Genomic DNA, 19,936 nt, shown 5'->3' with positions numbered 1-19,936 from the left:
GCACCCGCACACCCAGGGCGTTCGCTCCTCAGGGGACAGAGGCAGGGAGCTGCCCTCTGGCTCAAGGCAGGGCCCCTCGGCAGGTCCTCAAGGTCAATTCCAGGACAGAGCCCTGAGGTTAACCCCCCAGACCCCCCCCAGCCAGGCCGCCAGTGTCCTGGGGTAAGTCTGTCTTCATCAAGTCATCTGACCAGCTCACCAGCTGGAGCAGGACGGGGGGGTCGCCCCCAAAGAATCAGTGTGATCAGCCGTCTGACCATGGATGGAGACGGCATGACACCCACAAAATAAAGTGACACTGAGCATCAAACATATGCTGTGACAGTTTCCAGAATATTCTATCCTACCTGCTATGAAATTTCATCAAGATGCTAATTAAAGGTGCATTAAAGGCAAGACACAGGGACCACCTGGGAGGAGAGGGAGCCAGACAGCAGAAGGCTGCCTGCACTTCTCCGGGTGTCCTGCACCATAGCCGTGGGCGAGGCCTGCAGCCAGAACACGCAGACACGACCGTCCCCACCCCTGGCTCACGTGGGCTGGGGCCTGGGCAGAGGCCCAGTGTGGAGTGCATCCCAGCTCTCACCTCCTTTCGTCCACGCGATGACCGGCTGTGGGTAGCCCTTGGCCTCACACTGGAAATCGACTGTCTGACCCTCGATAACAGCTCTGTCTGCAGGGGTCACGGTGAATTGGGGAAGAGCTTCCGGAAGGAAAAACATTGGAAACAAAATTTCAAAGACAGTTTGGGGTAAAGATGCTGCAAGCTAGCGTCGCGTTAGTGCGCCCTGTAGGTGCCGTTGCCCTGAGAAGACGGGCCGCGCCACCGGCTGTGCCACAGGGGGAGGGCCTGCAAGCAGGGACGCCGGGCATGGAAGGCCATGACAGCAGAAAGAGCGTCAAACGGAGGCATTCCTGGCATCCTGCCGGCGCCTCTGTAACTCCACACGGCCGGGGGCTGCACTGCTGGGAGGGGGCGGCAGCGCCCTGCTTCCGCCTGCGGCGGTGAGGTGAACCCCAGGTCCCTCTGGCTGTCGGACCCAGTTAGCACCTGGAAGTGGTTAAGTGTCACATAACACAGCGGCGTGGGGATGGGGGCTGCTTCGTGGCCGCTAGGCCAACAGTCACACAGCCCCAAACCCAGATCGACTCCATACGCATGAAAGGAACGACCAGACTGCAGGCCTGCGTGGTCACACGGGCAAAGGAGGAGACAGCAGGACGGACCCACCACAGACCACTCTTGAGGCAGCTCCCCTGCAGGCGGGAGGGGTCGGGGAGGGCAGAGGGGGAGGGAAAACACTGACTTCTCCGTAGTCTGCACTTTCTCTGAGAGCTTCCACACAAATGCCCCACTTTGCAATTTATTTCTAAACTAAGAAACGATCAAGTCAGTTGGGACGTGTGGAAACACAGGGCTGGGGTCTTAACACTGTAAGCACTCTCAGCATCCTGGGTCCAGAAGCTGATGCTCGGGAACCGTGAGACAAGGGCCAGACTCTCTGATGGAGCGCGCACACATGCACGCACACCCATGTCCGCCGACAGCGTTCACTCGCCGGGCGCCCTGGTGCCACAGGTAACACAGCCAGAAATAAGGCCCCAAAACTATGGAGCCTCCTGGAGCGACCATTACACCTGCATCACCAAGGCCTACACCAGCCATGAGGTGTGGGGAGCACGTCGCCGGCGCAGGGTGGGGACGGCGGGCAGGGCGGGGTCTCTGCCGGGAGGGCTGCGGGCGAGGGTCTGGGCGTGCGCAAGGACGGGCGCCCTGACCCACCCTGGACAATGATCAGGGCCGTGGCGTGGATGCTCTCCACACTGTTGGACGCGAAGCACGTGTACTCTCCGCTGTCGCCCTGCAGGACGTTCTGGATGTAGAGGCCGCCAGACGGGGTGATGCTCACGCGAGGGTCCTCGGGCAGGGGCGTGCGGTCCCCTCTGGTCCAGGTGATCCGCGGCGGGGGGTGGCCCGTGGCGCTGCACTCCAGCGTGACACTCTCCCCGACCAGCACCTCCGTGTTCTGTGGCTGGATTACAAAAGCGGGTCGAGCTGTCACAACGAAACACAAGTTCTGCATTAATTTCATCCAGGTTACCGACGGCGTCTTGCTGGAGTTTCTCTATCTTCCTTCCATCTGAAGCCCTTAAAATAAGTAAAGCAAACACGATTGAATCAGAGCGCGCTCTCGCCTCCTTTCCCGTGCAAGGGAACGTGCAGGCAGCGAGGGTAAGCGTGCCCCGGGTCGGGGTGGACAGCGCCCCAGGGAGAACCCCCGCTTCTGCGATTCCAAGTACATCAGGTCAGTCTGGTCAGACCGGCTAGGGGTTCTTCCTTGGGTGAAACACTGCTTTTAAACTGTATTTAGAACATATAAAAATAACCAATTTCCCTCACAAAAACAAAAATACAAATTAAAGCTACACCAAGATAGTACTTTTCAGCTCTGAATCCAGAGGGAAAATCCACGCCCTTAGTAATGAGTCTTGTGAGGGAGTCTGGGCAGAATAGATCTCACTTGCTGGTGGTGTCCACGGCCTAGGTCGTCCCCCCTGCAGGCCAGCGCGGCCACGCACATCAGGACCGCCGTGGTCCCTGCACCCTTTCGCCCAGAAGCCATTCTGCTAGGAGCTTACAAACATGGAAAGCAATGTATGTACCCAAACAGGGATGTTTTTAAAACATTCCTGTGATGTGTATTCAGGCCAACACCCTTCTCCCCAGTTCTGGAATCCAGAAATGCTCCAAAAATAAAATACTTCTCCATCACTTCTTTGTAAAACCCTATCAATCTGGCATGAGGCGTTCACGGTCTTCACTGATCCCACGTGCTGACTATTCACAGTTCACTGTGGGACACTGATTACAGGGTGGGACCCGGGACCCCGCGGCAGCGCGAGCCGGCTCAGCAGGCCATGCACCAGATGGCCCTGCTGAAATTTCCCAGATTTCTGATTTCCAAACGATAGCCAGCCCAAAAGGTTTTGGATAAAGGGACCTATAATAGCAAAGACTTGGAGGAAAAACCCGGAGGTATTCCTGCTAAGGAGCCAGTTAAACAGATCACGTTCCACCAGGTAACGAATCCCACGCGGCACTGAAGAGGAAAGCATAAAAGAAGCCGTCACGTATGGAAGACCATAAGGCGGGGATGAAGAAAGAGGCGCTGGCTGTAATCTCAGGGAGTGGGGATGGAGGTAGGAACTTAAGGGGTGAGGAAAGAAGGAGGGAAGACACTGCTCTGCGTCTTTCATGTTGGTTAGCACTGAAGCTCCATTACCCACATATCTAAGAACAGCAGAGGACAGGAAACGCAGAAATGATCCCAATACTAGCATTTCTGGAACACGGCAAGCTAGAGCGCACTGCCATTTGTAGGGACAAGAACCCCAAGGTCGAAGCCCACCGGGAGGGCACGTGCTCAAGCTGTCACGTGAGAAGTGGCCTCATGAGGGCAGGCAACGGCGAGGCCAGCCCAACACGATGTCACACAGCAGGCTCCGTGTCTGGCTGCCCCATGAGCTGCCCCTCAGTGGCAGAGAGCCAAAACCAGTGGGACAGGGAAGCGAATCTCACTCCAGGCTCTGTCAGCTGAAAGCTGGTCCCCGCGTGGGGATCCTGACTCCCGCTCCACTGGGCAGAAAGGACTCAGGGCCACTGGAACAACAGAGGCGCAGAAAGACATGACAGGACTCAGGAGTGGGAAAGACGCTACCGCCAGGCGCAAACAGAGAGTTTCATACACTGAAAAACAGAACTCAGCCTGTTTTGGAGACAGCGGTAGGTAGGAATGTTGACTCTGACAACCTAAGAACACGTGTAAGACGCTGTAGGCCAACCACTGACACAGCGGACGCCGTACGACTTCCAGACTAGAAGCAGGAAATGGAGGAAGGACAATAATTATTCCAACGAAGGCTTGGAACTCAGAAAAGGCTGGATAAATGATCCCAAGTAAGACGCGGAACTTGGAAATCAGAACCTACCGCTCACGGCAACAAACACAAACGGACTCCTTTACGAATGCCAGTCTGAGTTCTTTCAAAAAGCAGAGCAAAGGTTGGGGCTCACCGCGGACCATGCTTGCAAGGCTGTGGCCGAGGGCACTTGGCTGTAGACTAGAGCACCAGCCACGTCCCACCTGCATCCCACCCGCATCCCTACCCAGCTGGGCACGGGGAGCGAGGGCCGTCGTCTGCACGTACCTGGAGACCCAAAGTACCTGAGGGTGACCTCCTGTGTCTTCACCTGCCCAGCCACGTTTTTGGCCATGCACTGGTAAATCCCCTGGTCCGTCTCCTGCGTGTTTTGGATCATCAAGGTCCCGTCATCCAGCAAGTTGAGGCGGGAATCTGTCTTCATGCTCAGCTCATTGCTACAAAGACAGAAGACTGGTGCTTAGGCTGTGAAAGCACGAGGACACACCTGCCCCCCACAGGAAGAGCCCTGAGCACCTGGCACCTAGGGGCACAGGGGATGCCGCAGCTGGCCCCGACTTCATCAGCACTCCTAGGAAAGGGGCTGACCCAGGTCTCTAATTCATCGACTTACTTTAGTCACATGTTCCATCTATAAGATCTTAAAGTTAAAAAGCAGTCTTCTTTCCAAAGGGGAAAAAGGAATGTAGAGGGAAAAATTCAAAGGAAACATTTTCCTTGGTTTCTGGCAAATTCATTCAAGATGATGGGGCAGGCCCACAGGTGAGGCTGGCAGGTGGAGGGAGAGGCCGGCACCAGACTTCAAGCCCGGGGCTTTGGGGCTTCCCCTCTACCGTGCTCAGCTATGACATTTTAACTTCTGGTATCAACGTGTTTGCTTACGAGAGCAGATGTAGAGGGCTCGGCCGAATCGATCCTTTCTGCCTTTTAAATTCACGCTTATTCCTCTTATGTTAACTCCGGATTTTAAATCTCAACAAGTCCAGAGTCACCCAAGATAACAGGTTATCTGAAGGCCAGGACAGCACCGGTGACATTGCCGCATGGCGCTGGGCCCAGGTCATGGCGACAAACCCAGGCAGGAAGGCGTCTTCCCCTCCTGCACCTCATGGCTCACAATGCCGAGGTCCCAGTTCCGCTCCTCTTCTCCGTGAACGCTGCTGGACTCGCCAGCCCAGCGCGGGCTGGGACAACGGCTCAGGGGGCGTCCTCCTCTCCCAGTCATGACCGAACAAGACCCGTGAGCTCAGAACGTCAGGGCTGGGAGCCGAGATCCACCGACAAGCGAGCGCCTGTCCGTGTCCCTGTGAGCACGGGCCCAGGAGCCTCGACAAGGTTCACGATTCCGCATTCACGATTCCCTCTGAGGACTCGGTTCTCCCCATACGCCGGAAGGTGTCCTCATTCACACGGCGTCCGTGGTGGGCTGACCCCTGGAGCGCCCCCTACACGTCTGCCCCCACACACCCAAAATGCTTGCGGATGGGTGGGGAGCCCTTGTTCCTGAGGCAAATCAGATGCACAAGGAGCTAAGTATGCAAGTATTCACGTGACGTGTGTCCCTGAAGACACTGCCCCAGCAGGAAGACCCCGCCTTAGCCAGGAGGACCGGTCCCAGAGTTCCAACTGTGGAGCCCTAGTGACCAGACGCACCAGTTTCCGGCCACAGAACGTGGGCGGGTTAAGAACCAAGATTCCCTTCCACTCCTCACCCCCCACGGGGGGAGCCACGTGCCCCCCTTTACAGCAGAAAAGTTGCAGAAAATTCTCTTCTTCAGACCTTCCCCCCCACAGCGGAGGATGGAACTGTCCAAGGGCGTCCACAGGTGTTGGGGTGGGGCCGTGCATGGTGGAGCCCACAGGGCATCTGGGGGGACAGTGAGCATGGGTGGCAGCCTGGCCGGTGCCCGACTTACTTATTTCGCAGCCAGATGATCTCGGGCTTGGGGTTGCCTTCTGCTCTGCACGTGAAGAACACAGTGTTCCCCAAGGTGACGTCCGCATCCTGGGGCTCTGAGGTGATCCGGGGCCTTTCTGTGCCAAGAAGGAATTGGAGATCTCTGGGTCTTAAACCGTCCCGTAAAAGTAAACAAGAACCCAAACCAAATCCCTCATGTTCAAGAGAAAATCGCAAGCAAACATATATCCCAACCACAAATGCTCCCACAAGCAGGACAGACGGGCTTCTCCGCAGACAGGCTGAGTCCTCACCCAGCATTTTCCGACCCTCAGATCTGCCTCTAAGAGCCTGGGTAACAACAGGCACCAGCAAGACCCCAGCCGCTGCTCACCCTTCAGGAGGGCGAGGGACCCGTGCGCGCGGCGCACTCCATGAAAGCTGTTTTCAGTGAGTAAAACAGAAAATGCTGCTTTTTAGCTAGAGGAACGCTGAGAGCAGAAATCTCTACCATGCAGGGCAGGGCCGCAGAGCCCTTGTCCTTTGTCCCCCGGGCGCCCCCCTCCCACGGCCCTGGGCCCAGACGAGCTGTCTCCTCCAGTCTGTTAACCGGGAGGCAGAAGGAGAACCCACGGTGCCCGAGCCCGGTCTGACGGGCAGAGTCAGAGCCGGCTGGTGAGCGGAGCCAGGATGGCTTGTGCCCCAGAGGAGGGAGCGGACGCCAGACGAGGACACCCAGGGTTGGCCCAGGGGAATGTGCCGTGCAGGGCAGGGTTAGACCCCAGGGTGGCCGAGCACTCAGTCCCGGCCTGTCCTGTCCCCGAGGTGCCCACAGCCCGGCACCCCTGCTCATGTGCAGCGTGGCTCCCAACAGCCGGTGTGCCCGGCAGCGGATGGGCACACGTGGCACAGGGTCCCGGACGCCGCACACCACCGAGGCAGCCGCGTGCTCGGCCAAGCACACATGGCAACAGAAGGATGGTTAACGAACACCGATGTGACGGGAGAGCCATGTCCCGGGCGGGAGACTTCTGAAAGCCACGGACTTCTAGCTTCCAGGACATAGACCCTTAATACTTAAAAAATGATGATGCTTTACAGAAACTAATTTCGGCAAAAGTGCTACAAGGAAAAGAGGAAGTGAAGGAGCCCTTGGGCGTTCTCCGTGAGATTGTGCCCTGCCGTCTGACTGTGCTCCTTTTCTAGTGCTCGGTTTCTCGGTGAGTGCCCGTGGGCACAGCCCAGCGAGCAGAGGCTCTCGGAGGCATGGACCCGCCAGCCCCGCCCCGCGAGCACCCGGGAGTCGGGCCCAGCAGCTGCGGCCTGTCGGCACAGGGCCGTGGGGGCAGCAGGAGAGGCCGTGCGTTCCGGGAACCTGAACATGAAAGCCGAGGAACCCAGCAGCTGCTCACAGGTGCTCATACAGACTGCGGCTTTGCCATGGGCGTCCTTGTCGGGTCCCACCGAGACGCAATCTGGGGACATACAGACGCGGAAGACAGGCGGGGCCGTGCACCTGCCATGCCCTCCGGACGCCAATGCCTGGCTCGGGCGCCTCTGTCCCCCTGGGGGTCCACAGGGCTCACTCACCACAGTCCAGCTCTTCGGGGCTGATCGTGGCCACCGAGCGTCCCTGGATGTGTCGCGGGTATTCACAGGTGGCCGCCGCCTGCGCGTTCCCCGACTGGGCGTAGGTTTTCAGCAGATCCGCCAGCCACAGGATTTCACAGTCACAGTGAAGTGCGTTGGAGTCCAGTCGCCTGACAGGAGGAAGACAGCGAGACGTGGGGTCGAGCAGCTCCGGCCCACCACACACAGGCCTGGCCCGCAAACCACTGGTGGGGGTGCAGCGCACAGGACAGACAGCAGCGTCCAGGCGGGAGGCTGGCATCCATCCATGGAGGGAGGGTGGAAAGGTGAACCACGCCGGCCAGCTCCCCACTCAGGTGGCTCCACCTGGCTGCCCTCAGCTTGTTCTTTCTGGCACTTTCTCTGCTGCTCTCTCTTCTCTCTCAAACATGGAAGTGCTCCTCCGTCTTCCCCACAACGCCATTTTTAGTGCGGCTGCTGACTGCTTTACCCAGAAGGACTCCTGGACAGCGAGGAGAGCTGTCTTATGTCACTGTGTTCTGCACCAGAACTATGCTTCTTAGCCTGATTCTCCACTTCTTCCTGACGGCGAGCTCCTTGCACGCCCTCGGGGACGGATCACCAGGGGACGGATCACCAGCCGCAGGGCAGCCCCGCGGCCACGGCCACGGGGCAAAGCACAAGGTGTCGGGTAACTGTCTCCTCCGGCACTCGCACACCTTTATTCTATTAACGGTTAAGTACTCGGAATAAGAAAAAGTATTTTTAGCGGCCTTGAGAAATTGGAGACCAGTGTACTTAACGTCCAGCTGTGGGAACGCTTCATACAGGGAACAGGATACGGTTCTTTTCGGGGGATTTTACTCCCACCACTAAAATATGCAAAATGGGATTAAAAATTAATCTGAAGAATTTAAAACTGACTCTAAAAATGCTCTGCTTGCATATGAAAAGGTCAACCTGCTGGCACAGGCCCCGAGTCACCAGGGCTCCCGGCTGCATCCTCTCTGAGGGTTCGGAGCCTCCTGCCCTTTCCTGGGAGGGACCCACACTCGACAGCCCAGCACGGGGCCGGTCAACGGCCGCGGGGACACGGGGCTGCGCGGAACACATACTCACAGTCTTTTCATGGATTCCAAGTGATCGAATGTTCCTGGAACCAAATGTGTGATTCGGTTGTTATGTAAAAATCTGTTGAAAGAGACAATACAACAAACCAACTTATTGAAATGTTTCTTACGTGTGTAGGAAAGAGTATAAACAGTCAAATCAGATTTTAAAAAATAACTCAGTGAGTGCATTATTTCATACAAATGAATCTGAGAATGTTGTTTAGTCCAGAAAAGAACTAGGTTTTCTTTCTTTTCTATTTTATCCCCATTCCCAAAGAAAGAGACAATTGTCAGTCCCGCCTCTGAATTGTGAGACAAGGAGCAGGGACTTTGCAGGGCGAGTTCTCAGAGGCCTGAACAGACAGTGGCCTCCTCTCTCCTGCGGAGCCTGGACGGGGCGACGGCCCAGGACCACAGGCAGACGCGGGAGAGCGGGAGGAAATGCAACTTACAGTCTTTCCAGCTTTGGCAAATGTTGGAATGACTCTGGGTCCAGAGTTTCTATCTGATTAAAGTGCAGATACCTAGACAAGTGTAAAAAAAGAGAGAGAAAAGAAAGAAACAAACTTTAAACGGTTTTACGTTTCGCAAATCTAGATTTTCTGCTCAAAAAAATGTCTCCTAAGTCCTTTCAAATTTGTATGTCAATAACCCTAGATTTCCTACACTGTGTGGAAAACAAGTGAAATGATCAAATCGTAAGATTAAATACAATTAAAAACTGCACAGACTATATGACTGACAGGCTGTCGGTGACTCTGACCGAGGCCTGACTGCGTGGCCTGTGACCTGCGTGCGGCCCTGGGCCTCTGCAGGAAACAGTCCAGTAACCTTCCCTACAGCACACACGTAAGTACACAAACACCTTCATTCGATCTTCTAACCTCTGTGTGAATTTGGCAGGAGGGCGAACCACACTTGAATTTCAGACCGAGCGTACGATTACCTACAGAAATAATAAAGATCAGGTGTTTCCTCAAATGGGCTCAATTACACGGAATATCCAGTGTGTACTCTTATGTTATGTCTCCTTGCTTTCCATAATTTACACATTTTTGGTACAACTAATTTCTTCTCATTTTCCTGAACACTGCGTTTCTCGCTGTGAAAATCGGTGTTTTCCCCCTTAAGTGAAACAGTGGACACGGACTTGGATGCGGCTTCGTGACGGGGTGCTTCTGCAATGAGCCCCCCACCCACAGGAGGAGAAGAGAGGTCCCCGTCCTCCATGGCTCGCTCATGTGGGGCCCGGCAGAGCGACAGGGACAGACGCGAGCGGTTACAGGTTTCATCATGAACCCAAACACCAGACAGAAGGCATTCTCGAAACACACCCTGGATCCCTTAGAGAACTTCACTAATGCTGAAATTACTGTGACTGCAAGGTCACCCAAGTTCAGCTGCCCTTCCTTGCCTGTCCATGTCTCCCTGGGCCGCCGGGAGGGTGCCGCGGTGACCCCGAGTCTGGGCGGTCACAGATGCGGCTACAGAGCCCACAGAGCTCAGGTCAGAGCCACAGCCGCCTCCCGCACGTCCCGCAGACAGGTCCCTGCCCATCGCGGTCCACTCCAGGTGGGAAGCCCGCAAGCAGGGTGTGCGGGAGCTCGGACAGGGGAAAATCCGCAGCCAGCGGCTGTCACGGGAGAAGCCTGAGGGAGCCCCTGTTAGCAGGCCGGTGGGGCCCTGGGGGAGGCATCCGGGGAGGAGGGGGTGGGAGGGCCGGCCTGTCCTGATTCACTGTGGCTCGTTCTCGCTGAGCAGAGACAGGACTGAGCTCCCCACAGCTCCGGGCAGTCTGGGTGCCGCCGCCCTCCCACGACCCAAGGCGGCCACGGACCCCAGCCCCAATCTACGCTCTCTGACTCTGGTCACGTCTTCACCACACGGGACGAGGAGGGTCTCCCCGGAGCCGGCTGGAGCTGAGGCTCCACAGATACCCCACAGCCTTGGAGGGTGTCGGGGGGCTTCTGGCATGGGGAGAGGGAGCCCCGGCAGGAGCCACCCCACCCCCCGGGCCACGGCACCATGCACACCCACCAGGAACAGCCTCAGCTCCTTGCACAGCGCCCTCCCTGCAGGCGGGGAACTGGTCCTATGTGTCTCTCCGTCCCATCAGACACTCGCCGACACTCACAGACGGAGAGCCACGTCTCCGTGGCATAGATCCTGACTACCTAACCTGGGGTTTTGAAAGCATCCTACCCGGGGACCTGCCGTCTCCAGGACGGTCAGTCTGACACCCTGCTCCATGCTCCTGGTGCAAGAGGGCCTCAGTCTCCTCAGACTCGGCCTCTTTCCCCCTCAAGAATAAAGCGACTCACCCCTCGTCAGGGTGAGCAGCAACCGGTTCTAATTTTTTCAGCATGTTTGAATCAGACACCGTTTTTCAGGTGTTGGCTGTGATTATCTTACTGCCCCCGTCCCAGGAGAAGCGTGTCAGATGCCAGAACTCCTCCCTTCATAAACCCTCCATCCACCTGTAGGTTTTCCAGACACATCCATGTGTTTCTGCAACACTCTGAACTTCTCATTCTTGCTCTCCGAAACGGAGATCATACCCACCCAATGCACACCTGCTTCCCAGCCCTACTGCACGCCGTGCACGGCGAGCTCAGCAAAGCAGGTCACACGGCAATAAGACCCCTAGACCCACAGCACCGTGTGTGTTTCTGAAGCACCTGGTTTCGGGGGGAGCCCCTGCCCCAGCTCTGCCATTGCGTCTCCGGAGACGCTGCTGTGCCCGGCCCGCCGAGGAAACACGCAGACTCATGAAGAGCTGCCACGGAAGGACATCAGCCTGCGTCACCGCCAAAGGCCTGTCCAGCCTGTGACTAGGACAGGATGGCCCTGTGAAACTCCTCAGAGCCACATCAGCCTGAACAAACAGAGCAAACTCCTCTTACCAGGAATTCTACTCAAAAATGAGCACGCTGACTTCATGTGCCGTCAGAGAAACCACATCCGACACACACACTAACTAGAAACACACGGAGAAAGTTCATTTATCCACAATAATGACATAAATGCACAAAGTTACTGGACGTGTGCGGAGCCACAAGCAGGACAACTGCTCACCCCGCACTGCCCCGGATGCCCCGCCCCGAAGACCTTCCCTTGCTCGCAAGTCATCTCTGCTTTAAACAGGGAGCACCGTGGAGGCAGGGGCCACTCGGTCTCACTGTTCTTTGTATCGTGGGTGCTCGGCGTGGGCTGCCGTCAGTAGAAACAGTGCCGTCCACTCCTGGGTGCAGGGGTGTCGGACAGAACCGCTCTCTCCATCAGCATGCACACACTCCCTACGTCCCCATTAGTACAGACATGCATCGTGCAAATAGCGGACTTAGTTCATCTTCCCTACGACAGGCAAAGGGCGGGTGACATCCAAGACACTCAGGTGCGCGAGGGGGTCACTTACAGTTGCTCTAGAGAGGCAAGTCCCTTAAATGCTTGCCTGTCAATTGCCTGGATCTCATTCTTGTACAGATAGCTGAAACAAGAAATGGGGGAGCGTTAGCATACACACGAGAGGCCGCCACTTCAGACGGAAAGAAGAATTACGTTGACACACGGAGAGAGTTTAAAATTAATGACTGTAGCAGAATACAAACAAAACATTTACACGGCGGTGCGGCTCCCCTCGCGGAGAGTCCTGGCCCCTCCTCAAAGGAGAAGTGTCCAAACGGGACGTTACCCAACCACCGCCTGGTCTTCCAGAAAGTCACGGGTTCGTAGAGGGTGGCTTGTGACGTGCTGACCACGCGCTTGCTTCAAAGCTTGCAGGAAACAGAAGCACCTCCCCACACGTGTGTGGGCTGTACGATTCCAGAACGTGGGTGTTTTAAGATACCCGGGAACAATTTGGGGAGCAGACGATATGAAGCCTAAACGTGTCCTCACCCACCAGAATCCCATTCTTATGAAACAGAAGCAATCGGCAGGTTGGGAGAATCACAGACTTGGCCCGCTGCCTGTTTTTATACGATCTGTAAGCTAAGAATGGTTTTTAAATTTTTAACTGGTTGAAAATTTCAAAAGAAGACTAATAGTTCGGGACACAGAAAAGTTACATGCAATCTGAGCTTCAGTGTGCACACGTAACACGGACACACCCCGACTTGTGCGTCCGAGGCTGATCCAGGGCTACTCGGCAGGGTCAAGCAGCTGCGGCACAGCCCGAACGCTCGGGACCCCTCAGAGATGTGCTGCCAGGTCCTTCACAGAGTGTCTGCCAGCTCCTGGGTGAGGCTGCAAGGGCAAGGACCCTCCAAGCACCACAGCTCCGGGGACGTGGCCCGTGGTCGGAACCGTCCTCACGACAAACACGTCTCTGCGACAGCAGATCTCGTGAGCCCCGCACATGCGGTGCGTTAGACGTGATATCTGTATCAGGTGCAGACGTGTGCCCTGGGCGCCTCTCCCCTGCCGGTGACCTCAAACTCCATGCCGTCCCCACCGTGACATCCCTGCCGGCTGGGCTCCCACCTACTTAGGCACCACCTATGCCTGCTCTGAGTTAACGTCGTTCCTGGACAGGGCGCTGCTGCACCTGGTCCCTAGGGCTCGGGGCAGGCTTGTTTTCCAGGACCCGCTACACTATCTAACTGCCACCATCCCGCTGAGGGGCTGTCACTTCTCCCTCCGCACAAACCAGCCGAGGTGACCAATGGACAGCGGCAAGCCTCAGCAGGAACAAGCGGTGATCACCGCCGGCCCAGAGCCCGGTGCCCGCAACAGGCCTGGCGCGGCGGGTGCTCCGCTGGGCCGCGTGGCTTTGAGGCCTCCTGCTGCCACCCGCCGGCTGTGTGGTCTGGAAGCGGTACTGAGCGTTCTGTTTCAGGCTCCTCCTATGTAAGGCTCGGAGACAGGGCGGCTCAGAATCGCCGAAATTAAGTAACTACTTAGGAAGCTGAAAGAGTACGGCCTGGCCCCCGGCAGCCTCGGCTCTGGTGGGAGCTCCCGCTCCTGTGGTTACGGAACAGGGTTTCTGGGCTCATCGCTCTAAACAACAGGGCAGCAGCCTAGCAGCGCAGCCCCACCTTGCCCACACATTAAAGACAACGGGAGTGCGCAGGACAACCGAGCCGCCCCGCGAACAGGGAAGAACGTGTGTTACGAGGACAGGGGCGCACCCGCTGCTTTCCTGAGAATAATGGGCGCTGGTCATCTTCCGAAGACAGGCTCTGGAGAGCACTCTACCCGTCACAGAGCCCACTTCGGACAGGAGGCCCTTCCCTGGGCGTGATCGCATCCTTTGGAAGTATCAGTTAAGGGAAAGGCTTACACCTTCCCACAAGGGACTGGGGTCCCAGCAGATAACCAGTACTCAACTTCTAAAAGCACGGACTAAATATAAAGGCAGAAGCAGTTGGTAAATTTCACGTTTCAAACGTTTAAACTGCGCACAGTGTCCTGGTGGGCGGGCCCTCTCCCGTCAAGGACGGGGATCAAATGGGGAAGCAGGACCCCTTCTCGCCCCTGCTCCTGGGGTCCCTGCTCGCCAGGGTCCCTCCCCTCTGTCCTGCTGACCACTGCCCAGCCCCTCCACAGTGACCGGGTCCTTCCACCAGTGGGCATCAGGGACATGGGGGGGCGAGGCTGGGGTGCTGGTGCCAAGATGGGGAGCCCGTCAGCAGGCAAGGCTTACAAACTATTACTTTAAAAAATTCTTTTAAGTGAAAAACAAGGTATCCCAAACTATTTAACACCAAATATGTTTGCAGGTTAAATAATAAATTGCTCTTAATTAATCCAAACCAAAAGCAAAATATAGAATAAAAAATTAAAGTCACACACACACAGAGAGATGCTGGCTGTAAGCTAACTGAACCTGCTTTCTGAGAAACCAAAACTTTTCCTCTGACTTGAATAGCACTTAAAATATAAAAGCTAAACAAATCAAATAAATAAAAACTCAAGAATAAATAGAAGGCCTCTCCTTCATTTTTAAAATGAGCAAAAAGGCTTAATAATGTTCATACTTTACTCTATTCTATTCTACCCTAAAAATTAACAAACTATGCCAAAAGCGATGGAAAATATGTATACCTAACACTTCTGATTATCTTCACTGAGGAGTATTTATTGCTATAAACAGTTAAAGCGATCGCTTGGCTCGCAACCAAGGACATCCAAAATCCAACAGGTTTCAAAATGCACAGCAACACTAACAACGTGACCTTATTTCAAAAATCAATGTAACTTAGAGATGTTCAGGTTCACTTATGACAGAAATTTCCCAAAAGAGTCACTGAGCTAAATCCCTCATTAAAACGGTTCTCTTTAAAAGGTCATCGAAGGTGTTCAAGAACAATGTGCTGGGAGCACATGACGCGTACTTTTACCTACAACCAGGAATGTCACTGGAATGTCTGTCTCAACGGCTGCCAGTCCGACAGTAATTGTCTGCAGGGGTATTAAGCCAGCACGTGCCCAAGAGGTCATCTTCTAACCTGCAAACCTGATGTTTCCAGTGCTCATAAGTGAATAAATAAAAAGCAAACCACAATATTACTACCTAAAAATAAGAAGAGGTGAAATCCCTTGGAGGAAGACGGGGAAATTCCAGAGACGAGTGACATTCTCACCCTTGGCCCACAGCTGGAGAGGCCGCCTGAAACGAAGCTTCCCTCCCACGGCACACCCGCCAGCCACGCGCCCCGGCGAGGGGCCGGAGTCACCTGCTCCCACGCGACCTTCCAGGCCTGTGGCTTTTCATCTCATTCTACCTACTTCACTTACAGCTGAGGACTTGCACCCCAGCATCACGCAGCAGAAGCTTCATACTGATAAGAACTCATTTTAAAACTCCCAGCCAAAAATCCAGTCACCTTCTGAAAACAAACCCTAGGAGATGGGTGCATTTGTGTTCATTTGAAAGCGGCACAAAATCCAGCTCAATGATTAAAGAGCTGGTATACAAACAATGCAAGCTTTCGGGGTAAAGAACTGACCGCTCACTTACAGATATTTTAAGTTCTCCAGGTCTTCAAACGCTCCGCCGGGTATGCTCTTGATCTGGTTATTGTTGAGAAGTCTGCGAGAGAAAGTGCCAGTAAGAATTACCGCCAGCCTCCGGACCACACTGTGGGAACACGTTCCCACCGCTGCGACCAGGTCCTGAGACAACTCAGGTACGGGGCTCAGCACCCACACGGGCCGGGCGCTACAGTCACGCAAGCATCTCAGCGCTCACCCTCTGATGACGCGTCTTCTCAGGGCGCAGGCGTCCCTGTCACCGCACACCACTCCCCTCTGCACGCACACGGACCAAATTCCCTCTCCGAAGCAAGGGAGTATCTACCCACCCTGCTGTCTGTCAGACTGTCCGCCTCAGGTGAGTGCAAGGCCAGTGTGGACGTGCAGGGTGGTCTCACCAGGGTCGGACTGCCCCCCAGACTCCTGGTCCCAGGGCCCTGTCTCTCCCCCCGTGCCGACAGCCGCCCTCTGGAGACACCAGCCGCCTGCCATGCTTGGGTTACTCCACAGCAGCCCAGGTCAGCCGCAGAGCCTCTCAGCACCGGGCAGGCCCTGTCCCCTTCATCTGTCCGTCCTTGGAACTAAGCTGGGTGCACATGGAGGGCGCCCCAACCCCTCCTGGATCCAAGAGCCAGGAGGAGCGCCGTCCCCTCCCCCTTGCGACGCGGTGTGTGAACCAGCCCCATCGCACGGTTCACTAGTACCGGTGAAGGGCTCTGGCCCAGCTGGGGACTCAGCCACTCACAGGAAGAGAAGGGGAGCACGTGGCCACTTATGGGGGACCCACACAGGTCCACCACGGACAAGACAGAATGGCGGCCGAGCACAGAGTCCCCAGGCCTGGCGTCTTGAGGGGCATGTTTCGTTCTAGGTTCCCATGTCCACTCTCCCCACTCATGCCCCTGACCACGGATAATCCGGGCTACCCACGGCTGAAAGGTGTGATGATTTCTACATTTGTCTCCTACTGGGTCCCAACAGGATGTTCGGACTTACAACGTGTTCAAGTTTCTCAGCTTCCTGAATGCTCCAGGCTGGATCTCTCTGATTCTGTTAAAGCGAAGATCCCTGGAAGGGAAACAAAACACAAGCAATGCATTTACACAGAGAAGCAGCAGTCACCGGTGCCGTGTCACGTCAGCTCCCACACGACGGGAAGACGTGGAAGGGACTGAGCCTCCAGCTCGTTCTTGGACGACTAGCTCTTCCCTGAGGCTACCGAATAATGAATATACTTACCTGCATGGCAGAGCGGCTGTCACATTTCAGAAGCTTGTTTAGGCAACACTTACCGGGAAATACAAACTCACTCTAAACCAAGACCATCTTCCGCCAAACCTCAGGTCACCAAGCCTTCCCCAGGCAAACACGGGGTCGTCCCGCTGTAGGAGGGCTTAAGTGCCCCCGCACCCACTCCCCCCCAGTTCCTGAGCTGGAACTCTGACTCTGGGGAGTACCTGAGCCATCCACTGAGATCGGAGGGTTAAAGGTCAGAGGAGGTCAAGAAGTTCCAGGCACAGATGCCCGAGATGCCGACCAGACCCACAGGGAGACACGCAGGTCTGGAGCACGGAGAAGTCCAGCGCGCAAGTAGAAAGGCGTGAGTGTTGGCAAAGGGGCTCAGAGCTGACAGCAGAGCCACGGACCTGGGAAGGTCCCCCGGGCGACGGCAGAACGAGGGATGGGGCAGGGCCAGGGAAGTCCTGAAGCCGGTCAGCCACTGGAGGCGCAGCACTGTGGGAACAGGGAGGCTGGGAGGGGCAGGGGTGTGTGTGGAGAGCCCGGGCTCCTACCGCAGAGCAGAGCGGGACAGTCCTGTTAGAGGGGCCAGCTCACCTCGGAGGGGTTTCGGCAGGACCAAGCCAGCCACGCTCCCCGACCCCTGCTATGAGCACTCCGCCCCCACCTGTGGGACGCACGCACTGTCCACGCAGGCGAGCTGAAAACCTCTAGTTGCCGACACGTCGAGGTGGTCTATCTCCGAAGACACGCAGAGCCCAGCTGAGGGCGGGCTGCCACACGCACAGCCCCGCGCCGTGCCCCCCGGGCCCGCCCACAGGGTGCCGCTCACCATTCCCCGCCCGAGACGTCGGCTGCAACAGAGCGGCTCTGCAGTGCAGACAGGCTGACGGAACAAGAGGACTGGCTTTCTCACCCCAGCACATTCCACAGTTTCAAGGCACAAAAATGAAAAAAACATCACCCTCCTGTATAAAAATAACCCACGTCTTAGAAGGAATGTCTCGATTCTCAAACTTGAATGTAACCTCGCAGATACCCGTGGACGGCACGGCGGAGTCTCGTGTGGACCTTGGAACAAAGTTCTTATCTCACGCGCAAATGTGTCATTCAGGACATTGCTTGACAGGCAACGAGGTTATGTCCTGTCCACCAGCGTAAATTGCAAACACCCTGTTGAACGCGCGGGATACGCCTGACCTCCGGGCGTTGTGGCTGCAAAGCCCCCTCACTCAAAGCCCACTTCACAACGCGTTGAACAGCTCACGCGATTACAGAGCACGGTGCTGGGGCACATGGGGGCTGCGTGGGTGCCGTGTATCAGCTGTGGATCCCACTAGCTCCGGAAAAGATCAAAATCAAAATCCCAAGTTTTCCACCACCACAAAGTTGAAAACGCTCAGTCAAACCGCGTGCGTCTGGACTGTCCGCATTGTCTCCGGCGACACATACCCCTACCTACTCAGAACTACGAGCGCTGGGTTCTGCCCCAAGATGGGAAGCATGCCCTAGGGAGCGGGTCCAGCTGGTCCAAGGGACCCTGTGACCCACCCACTGCTTTCTGCTCTGTCCAGAGTGAGGGCAGGGGAGGGACCCACAACCGGACAGACCAAACTCTGCGCACATTCTGGGCGACACTGACCCCTATCAACCCAAAAGAGCTGCTGCCTTCCGAAATCCGGCATTTTACCTAAAAATGTAAGAGCAGCTCACACTCCACCCTGTACACGACTGGGTGAGAAGAGGCTCTGCAGGGTTGTAGCCTGGCCTTGCAGGCACAGGAACGACGGGCCGCCCATGGGAAGCCCCCAGGCACCTTGGACGGCACGGTCTTCAGAGAGGCACATTCTCTTCCCCCACAAGTCCCGCTTTCTTCTTGAATTCCACCAGGCTCACTGGCACATCGGCCACCCGGACAGGCGAGTCAGCAGCTTACCCCGTGTCTCCTTCCCTTCCTGCCTCTGATGCACTGCCAGGCCGTTTCCCGTCAGTGTTTCCCACCGGTCACTCGTCCTTCCCACCCCACACGACGCTCGGCAGGCCTGCGAGAGGACAGTCACACGTGATAACAGCGGACACGTACTGCACACCTGCTATAGGCTGGCCACCTCAACAAAGACTTGCTGACGTCACAGCCAGCACGGGACCCCGCAGAGAATCAGGCCCTGCCTGCAATCCCAGCACGACCCTGTCCTGCCTCTGGCTGGGGTTGGGGCGGGGGGAGGGGGGGGGACTGGGGCTCTGACCTCTCCTGAGCAGAGATGGAGGGTGGTTTGGAGTAGAAAGTACAGTGAGACGGAGGTCTGCCCCTGTGCAGACAGGGTGGGGGTCAGCACACAGGACAGGAGGGCAAGCAGCTGGCACTGTGGGCAACGGCAGCAAGGAGCCTGAAGTTCAGTGGGACTCCGGGGCGGTCGGAGGTCCTTGGGGGAGGCCGGACCACGGGAGACAGAAGCGACCTGAGCCAGAGGCCGGACTGCAGCCTATGCTCTGCACGCCCTTCCTCAGCCGACGAGGCAGGCAGAGCGCACCCGTCACACCTCTAAGGTTCAAACACGCTCCCACAACCCACCACCCGCCATCAACAGTCTGACCAGCGCGGAGAGCCTTCCGCCCCAAGCCCACCTGTTTCCGCAGGCTGTGCTGAGAACACGGGGCCTGGGCCCCTCTACCCGGGCCGCTCCTGGGGACGGAGTGTGCAGCCAGCAGCCTTGTAGGACGAGGCAATGTCCTGTCCAGTCGAAGGGCAGCCGGCCCGCCACGCACCCTGAAGGCCACTTCCAGGCTCAGCACACCTGTCCTCCATGGAGCAGGGTTCCCCATGTCATCCCCGAGGGACTCAAGCGACTCAGGGACCCACGCGAAGTTGCCGAATGAAAGCAGTAAGGTCGTCTGTCTCTGACCAGGACAGACAACCAGAGCTCAGCGTCACCCTGGGCACGAACTCTGCCCTCTCTGAGAACAGAACGGAGCGACTGTGCGGGGACTCCTGGCCTGTGCTTCCCTGAGGGGCTCTTCCTCCATGTCTCCCCTAAAACCTAGACACATGCACCTCACCTTCTACATAGGACTCAAGGGCACCTGCGTGGCACAGTGAGTGAAGCGTGCAAGCCTTGGTTTTGGCTCAGTTCGTGACCGTGGGGTCCTGAGACCGAGCCCCGTGTCGGGCTCCACACCGTGC

At 56.6% G+C, this 19,936-nt stretch overlaps 1 protein-coding gene across 1 annotated transcript in view; it reads right to left on the bottom strand.

Moving 5' to 3' along the window:
• The window catches only part of PXDN (peroxidasin), a 71,597-nt gene that overhangs the window by 28,789 nt on the left and 22,872 nt on the right, over positions 1–19,936 (bottom strand). Inside the window, exons 2-11 of the mRNA XM_034659977.1 lie at positions 16,513–16,584; positions 15,503–15,574; positions 11,957–12,028; positions 8,994–9,065; positions 8,549–8,620; positions 7,430–7,599; positions 5,859–5,976; positions 4,210–4,379; positions 1,784–2,056; positions 587–703 (exon numbers count right to left, since the gene is read on the bottom strand). Of these exons, the coding sequence (XP_034515868.1) occupies positions 587–703; positions 1,784–2,056; positions 4,210–4,379; positions 5,859–5,976; positions 7,430–7,599; positions 8,549–8,620; positions 8,994–9,065; positions 11,957–12,028; positions 15,503–15,574; positions 16,513–16,584 (1,208 nt within the window). The remainder of the gene's footprint in view (positions 1–586; positions 704–1,783; positions 2,057–4,209; positions 4,380–5,858; positions 5,977–7,429; positions 7,600–8,548; positions 8,621–8,993; positions 9,066–11,956; positions 12,029–15,502; positions 15,575–16,512; positions 16,585–19,936) is intronic.

The sequence above is a fragment of the Ailuropoda melanoleuca genome, chromosome 4 (genome assembly GCF_002007445.2).
Source record: "Ailuropoda melanoleuca isolate Jingjing chromosome 4, ASM200744v2, whole genome shotgun sequence".
Classification (NCBI taxonomy): Eukaryota; Metazoa; Chordata; class Mammalia; order Carnivora; family Ursidae; genus Ailuropoda; species Ailuropoda melanoleuca.
The sequence above is the reverse complement of the archived record's forward strand: the minus strand, read 5'-3'. Positions and strand labels throughout refer to the sequence as shown.